The 6,771-nt window shown below is 38.4% G+C and overlaps 3 protein-coding genes across 4 annotated transcripts in view; 1 reads left to right on the top strand and 2 right to left on the bottom strand.

The window, feature by feature from the left end:
* The window catches only part of LOC108760636 (nucleolin), a 2,917-nt gene extending 2,874 nt beyond the window's left edge, over positions 1-43 (bottom strand). Inside the window, exon 1 of the mRNA XM_018506692.1 lies at positions 30-43. Coding sequence (XP_018362194.1) covers positions 30-43 — 14 coding nt within the window. The remainder of the gene's footprint in view (positions 1-29) is intronic.
* A 1,809-nt stretch (positions 44-1,852) lies between these two features.
* On the top strand, positions 1,853-3,977 carry LOC108760673 (coiled-coil domain-containing protein 174). Its single transcript, XM_018506750.1, has 2 exons — positions 1,853-2,011; positions 2,094-3,977. The coding sequence occupies exon 2, from the start codon at positions 2,217-2,219 to the stop codon at positions 3,975-3,977; it is 1,761 nt and encodes a 586-aa protein (XP_018362252.1). The 5' UTR covers positions 1,853-2,011; positions 2,094-2,216.
* Positions 3,978-4,032: 55 nt separating this feature from the next.
* Positions 4,033-6,757, bottom strand: Nse1 (SMC5-SMC6 complex component Non-SMC element 1). Of its 2 annotated transcripts, none has more exons than XM_018506781.1 (7): positions 6,187-6,757; positions 5,307-5,417; positions 5,077-5,218; positions 4,808-5,003; positions 4,619-4,732; positions 4,422-4,545; positions 4,033-4,252 (listed from the first exon to the last, which is right to left on the bottom strand). In XM_018506781.1, the coding sequence occupies exons 1-7, from the start codon at positions 6,203-6,205 to the stop codon at positions 4,128-4,130; spliced, it is 831 nt and encodes a 276-aa protein (XP_018362283.1). In that variant the 5' UTR covers positions 6,206-6,757; the 3' UTR covers positions 4,033-4,127. The 2 variants fall into 2 exon arrangements, with proteins under 2 accessions (XP_018362283.1, XP_018362284.1); XM_018506782.1 differs by having other exon boundaries at positions 4,035-4,252; positions 6,116-6,193.
* Between the last annotated feature and the right edge of the window lie 14 nt (positions 6,758-6,771).

The following is a 6,771-nucleotide window of genomic DNA, read 5'->3' as shown; positions in this document are numbered from 1 at the left end:
CACTTTCCGCCGCCGCCTGCTTCGCTTGCCTGCGCCGTGCCATTTAGCAGATTTAGCTTCAACCGACTCGCCGGCTTGCTCTTGATGATGTCGCTATAGCCGCTCTTGCTGGACCACGTCCGCGTGCACCACCACTGTCGTTGTTCTAAAGCAGTTACGAAGGATAATCAAACGATGGGTAAGATAGAATTGGCCACGAGGAACAACGAGAAACGACAAGAACCTTCTTCGTTCTACTCCTCGCAGAAATCACCGATCCAGCCGGCTTGGCACTACTGCGAACAGTGCGAACGTTACTTCTCTCACAAGGCACTGCGCTACGTCGACAACGAACTGAACGAACCACAAAGTACAAACCAAAACGAACGGCGCAACTGCGCTCTAGATGCCGCACGAGCAATCGAGAATCGATCTTCCGAATTGATAACCGTCGCCAGTAGCTGTCGAGTCGCAATGATCACGAGGACTTCCTCCTCTTCCTCCTATTCTTCTATTGGACGTTTCGTTTCGGCACCTCAACGGTGCATTCTCAAAGTATATATCGAAAACTCAAATAATTGATGTTATTTATGATGTAGGTTTTCAGTATCGCTTTTAAATGCTATAGATTTTTAGTACTGTTAGTACATTTCGATATAAGATTTCTTTATAAGAGATGGGCCTCTCTTAAATTCTTTCAGAGTTCCTTCTTTACTTCCTCGCTCCACCACGCCCCTTCCTGCCACGTTTTTCTAGCAACTTTAATTTTGGCTGGGAATTTTTCAGTTTGAAAATCAAGCGCTGATTTTCTATAACGATACGATATACGATTTTCTATAAATTCAAACTCGGAAAGCTAAATTCGAGAATGTTGCGAGATTTCTCAATGGACGCAAGAAAGACAGATTTTATAAACGTCTTCGACATATGACTATTATTATGGCTTTCAAACACGTCACGTGACTTTCAAAAGTTCTGACGCGCGCCGAAGTAAGGGGCTCCGCACAATAGAAGGAACAGGGAACAGAGAACAGAGAATAAGAATTTCAACCCCTCAGAAACTGTGTATTCCACGATATATGATTTTTGATAGGTTGAAATTCTTATTCTCCATTCTCTGTTCCCTATTCCTTTTATTGTGCGAAGCCCCTATAATGACTTCTCCACGTTTTGTCGCCGGTTGGGTTACCATACTGGAGTTCGTTCAGAAATTATGCTGGGGCTCTATTATATATATATTTAATACACACTATTAGCGTTTTCGGCCCGATCGAGTTTGCACCAATCTGGGTTGGATTAATCTTTCCTATTGGTTGACGTCACCCGCTCTACCAATAGGAGAGCACAAAACGCCATTAATCCAACCCAGGTTGGTGCAAACCTGGCCGGGCCGAAAACGCTATATGTATTCCACAATACATGATTTCTGATAGGTTGAAACTCTTAGGCTCTGCGCACAATAGAAGGAATAAGGAATTAGAAATAAAGAATAAACGATTTCAACCTATCAGAAACCATGTATTCCGATTTCTGATAAATTAAAATCGTTAATTTTTTTATTCCTAATTCCTTATTCCTTGTATTGTGCACAGGGCCGCATTCTGTTCTCTGTTCTCTGTTCCTTTTATTCTCCCAACTCCCGACTCAAATGCTGGATTCACCCTGCATCCGATTTGCGTCGTACGACGATCTGCAACCAATCAGAAAACAGGATGCCGATAATACAGAAGCAAAATCCATCGGAATCCTGTTTTTTGATTGGTTGCAGAGTGTCGTGCGACACACATCGGATGCAGGGTGAATCCAGCATATTCACTCTCTAGTAAATTTGTATATTCTGTGACCTAACCTAATCTTGCAATCATCTGTCATCTCCAAAAGGCACCAAAGAATCGTAAAAGTCCTGTTATAAACGTTCCAATTTTCTGTTTGTGTAATGTTATGAAATTGATTTTCGTCTCAATTTGTATAATCGTACACATAAAGCATCTGCCTTAGGCTTTCTGTCAAATAATTTACGCTAATAATTCACGTAAGTATTGTTTGTTAAACAAACAAATATACGTATGTCATCCTCAGTAAATTTGTTTATTAAATAATATTCTGTTTTTCAGGCAGGAAAACGTGGATTATATCGACACATGTTCAGAGTTTTTCATGAACGGTTTCTCGTACTTTCTTTATAAAGAACAATAACAATTATTTAGATAGTATTGCAAGTTGATCAACCTCCAACAATGAATATGACAAAGAAGATAAATGTCAACTTTTCATCCCTAGTGGGTCTAAAGGCAGAATTGTTAAGAAAGCAAGCTGAAGTGAACGAGGTCAGGTTGAAAACCGAGTCTATTAATACACCACCACTGTCGAATAAGAAAAAGAACAAGAAGATTGTTGCAGATGATGTGGAAAAAAATGCCAAGAAATCTATGGATTCGGAGGATATCATCGCTCATAAAAAGTCAAAATTAATGCTGGAAGCCAAAGCGAGATTGTACGAAAGATTGAAGAAATCCAAAAATAATAATGATAAATTTCTTGTTGATTTTGAGAATAAATTAGACGAACCTGATGAAGAATTTGTGGATGAAACGATTGATAAAGAATATCCCATAGAGCCAGAGGAAAATTGGGTAGAGTATCAGGATTGTTTTGGTCGTACGAGAAAATGTTTGCGGGAGGATTTGCCGCACATGCAAAAGAAAGATGAATTGATAAAGCATGAAATAATGAAGAAACATATTGACGAAGACAAAGAAGAGGACAAAGGACAATATCCTGTTCAAGAGAAAGAACCTGAGATAGAAATCATGAGAAGAAAATGGGAGGAACAAACGCGAAAGCTTGCGGACAAGGTGGACATACATTATCAAGATATATTATTTGACGAAGCACGAACACATGGTGTTGGTTACTATGCGTTTTCACAAGATGAAGAAGAAAGAACAAAGCAGCAAGAAAATTTGGTAAACTTAAGAAAGGAAACAGAGAGAAAGCAGAGGGAAATGAAAGAAACCAAGGAATTGAAGGAGAGATTGGAACAGAATAGACTAAAGGCGGCGAGAATTAGACAACGTATCAGAGCAGGCTTACCAGCAGAACCTACAGAAGAAGAATTGACCCAAGAAAACAAGTTAACTAATTCAAATGACGATATCAACACTAGCAAAGTTGAATCTACTGAGACAGATAAAGAAAACTCTAAGGAGAAAGTTGATGATGCATCTACAAATATCAATGAATCTATCCAAGAACAGAAGACTAATGACGAAGATAAGATAAAAGCTTTTGGAGAACTTCTAAGCAAGAAGAATCACTGGCACATAATGTCGCAAGAAGAATGGATGGATAAATGTAGATCGCAAAGAATTAGCGAATTTGGGCCAGTTTATGATAACTCCAAAAGTACCGGATTTTACAACAGTTGTCAGAGTATCGATGAACATTTAACTCCTAAAGAAAACAAAGAACTGGATAATACAGAGACCTGTAATTCCCAGGAATCCATTGAAGAATCTAATGATAATTTACAGACTCATGAAGATAGTAATGAGTCTGTCGACAATGAAACAGTCTCAATTGTGAAAGATATTGATAGCAATAGCCAGAATAATAAAAACAATTTACCAGAATATAATGCAGCTGATAATTCTCCTGAATCATTTGAAAATACAATAGGACCGACAGTAATCCCTACCGTGACTTTACCTAACTTATCTCAAGGACAAGCAACAGTTTCATATCCATTATCTCATCTATCCAGCAATTATTCACGAAATGTATATGGGTACTCTGAGATATACATGTCTGAACAGCAAGAAACAACTATGGATATCCCTCTTCCTGGTGAAAATAACGTTTTACCTTCAGCTTCCAGCAGTGTGACTCACACAAATAAACAAGAATTGTTATCACGAAGTATAAACGAAGATAACATTATGGCAGGTCTCAAATATTTAAGAAAAAAATTTGAAGCAAGTCATAGTAAATGGACATAATAAAGTAATGTTTATTAATATTATATTGAATGTAATTTTACTGTATATAGATAGTAATTTAATTTTATAAATAAAAATAAATGTAATCTTTTTAGTTTGCGGCATTCATCTCTTCCAAATAGTCCTGTGTAACTGATTAAACAAAACATCTTACATCAATTCGTTTTTACGTTTTCGTTTCAATTTTCTGGTTTGACTAGACTGTGTCATCTCGTGAATTTCCATACTCGTCTGTGAGGCATCTTCAACATCCATGGCACAACTAGTGTTACTACCTATAAGTAATATTTTTCGTAATATTTAAAAAAAAATCAATACTTAAATATTAAGAAATGACGTAATAAATATGTATACAAGAAGATTGATATAATAAATATACTGATAGTTAAATTGTTAGACATAATAAAGAAAAAAATAAAATTAAAAAACAGGATAAAAAGTTACTAGAAAGATTCTGTCTTGATGTAGAAAAAGGGCAATTAGGACATCCCAAACTACTATGATTTCTTGCATAATTCTTGAGGCAATAAACATGTGTAATAGCATTACATTGGTTACATTTGTCACCCTGCAAAATAATAAAATCTATCATTGTTATAAAAAATAAGATACATGCATTCAATATTCACAAAAAACATTACATAAAAAAGTTCCTGCTTGCATAAAGTACAAATTTGAAGATTCCCTTCATAGGTATCTTTGAAATATTGCAATAATTCTGCTATGCTTCTTACTCCCATGTAATATTTACCTTCCTGAAAGATACGTGTCTTCATAATATTTTCCTTTAAGAGACATGATCAGAATTATACAATATAAAAATTTAGAACCTTGCAACATAACCATTGTCTATTGGCCATTTCAAGTAGAAATAGTTCGGCATCAGTTTTAGTCAGTTTTGCATTTAGTGATGAACATAAATTAAGGCAAAATGTACTTGATACACAGCTATCATTAGAAGTAATAATTTCCGAATATACATTTCGCAAGAGAGCTAATTCTGCTTGTGAGAAATGAGAAACAAAGCTGAAAAATAAACATAACTGCAAAATTCGTGTAAAAGTAATACATTAGTTAGTAATACTTAAGTAGGTGTTACCTAGCAGTTTTGTCTTGCACCATGCTCGTAAAAATCCAATACAGCTCTCCGGTAACTTCGCAATTTATACGTTTTATGGTTGTGCATAATGGTTTTAACTTTGCATTTATTTCATTTAATATTTGTGCCGTATTATTATGATCTGGAATTTGTCGATAATCTGATTTTTCTTGTTGTATACTCATTGTACAAAAAAAAAATGGATTACTTTATCAACTTATCATACGTACCAAATAACCTTATAACTAATTCTTTTCCACGATCCTCATGTAAAGCACCTTCATGCATAACAGCTTGCAAAACAGTCTTATGTTGTTTGGAGTAAGGCATTTTTCGATCAACTCACTCGACAATTAAATAAAATTATAATTGATGCTGTCGTAAATCGCGACTCAAACAAATGAAAACAAATGGCAATTACAAAGTAGGACTTTTCTACGCATGCGCAGCGACGTACGCCATGGAGTTGCACATATATAGGAGCGTCTTCATAGGTATGTCGGAGCATTTGTAGTCTCTCTCTCTCTCTCTCTCTCTCTCTCTCTCTCTCTCTCTCTCTCTCTCTCTCCCTCTCTCCCTCTCTCCCTCTCCCTCTCCCTCTCTCTCTCTCTCCCCTTTCTGTTGCATATTCGTAGTGATAGTCTAATTATTTTTTATAATAATTAAAGCATATTATACATATACATTACACATTTTTAAATATCTCATTTTATTTTTGACAATTAATTCACGATGAGGAAATTAGAACTACCTACTAGGAATTTTGTGTTTAATCGATATAACATTCATTTTAGTTTAATCGTTATAACACTCTTCGATTAAATTATAGATTACATTAAAATAAATTAAAATCAGGCAAATGTGCGACGAATGCCATGAACAGATTTCTTTTTTTTTTTTTCCACGACATCCATCACTGCTCATGCGCAGATAGAAAGCGCGTACGGCGCGGGACGCTAGTTGGCGACAGTTGACGACAGTTGGCGACACTGGCGATGACGCGCGTGACGTCAGGTCAGCCGACGTCGCGTCAACTTACGGCGCGCTCAGCGCTGTCATCACACATCCGCTGTCACCTGGTCACCTGCCATCACCCTGCGTCACCCTCACCTAATCCGATTCCTGTCATCTGTCATCCCCTGCCTACGAAGCGGATTTCATCGGATGCGTACAGTGTCATCGCAGCGGCGCACCGCGAGTGTGCCGCTGACATTATGACTTACGATTAGCTCGTGCGTCATGAAGGCGTATCGCGAGAAGCGACAGAGCGACTAGTCGCAACGGCGACGACGCGGCGAATAGAGATTACGCACGCTACGGCTACTGCTGCTGCTGCTGCTGCTGTTGACTGACGCGAGTCGCGAGTCGCGAGGTGAGGCGAGGCGAGGTGAGGCGAGAAGAGGCGAGGTGGGACGAGGCCGCGACCCTGAGCCCGATACGAAGACGCGTGTACGAATCCGCCCGCGGTTGGTGGTGGTGCAGAATGGTGTAGAACGCTTAACGATAGCAAGAGAAGCTGCGACGTACGGCGATAGTAGTAAAGTAGTTGAATAATCGACGGGACGGATTAACCAGAGGTTAACGGGTTTCCGCAAACGAGAGCGATCGGCGAGGGTGAGAAGTGAATCACCTGGGATTGGCGATCCTGCCAACTCCTGCGTGGAATCTGCGGTGATTTCGGCCGGGCTGCTATCG

This window comes from Trachymyrmex cornetzi, unplaced genomic scaffold, assembly GCF_001594075.2.
Source record: "Trachymyrmex cornetzi isolate Tcor2-1 unplaced genomic scaffold, Tcor1.1 scaffold23, whole genome shotgun sequence".
NCBI lineage: Eukaryota > Metazoa > Arthropoda > Insecta > Hymenoptera > Formicidae > Trachymyrmex > Trachymyrmex cornetzi.
This window is presented reverse-complemented; position numbering and strand designations above follow the sequence as displayed.

Bases quoted from the DNA above. Each gene is read 5' to 3' on its own strand.
- LOC108760673 (XM_018506750.1), top strand. From the start codon at position 2,217: ATGAATATGACAAAGAAGATAAATGTCAACTTTTCATCCCTAGTGGGT.
- Nse1 (XM_018506781.1), bottom strand. The intron at 4,733-4,807 runs GTTCTAAATTTT...CGTATCTTTCAG, and splicing joins GACAATGGTTATGTTGCAAG to GAAGGTAAATATTACATGGG. The intron at 4,253-4,421 runs GTAACTTTTTAT...TATTACTTATAG, and splicing joins ATCAAGACAGAATCTTTCTA to GTAGTAACACTAGTTGTGCC.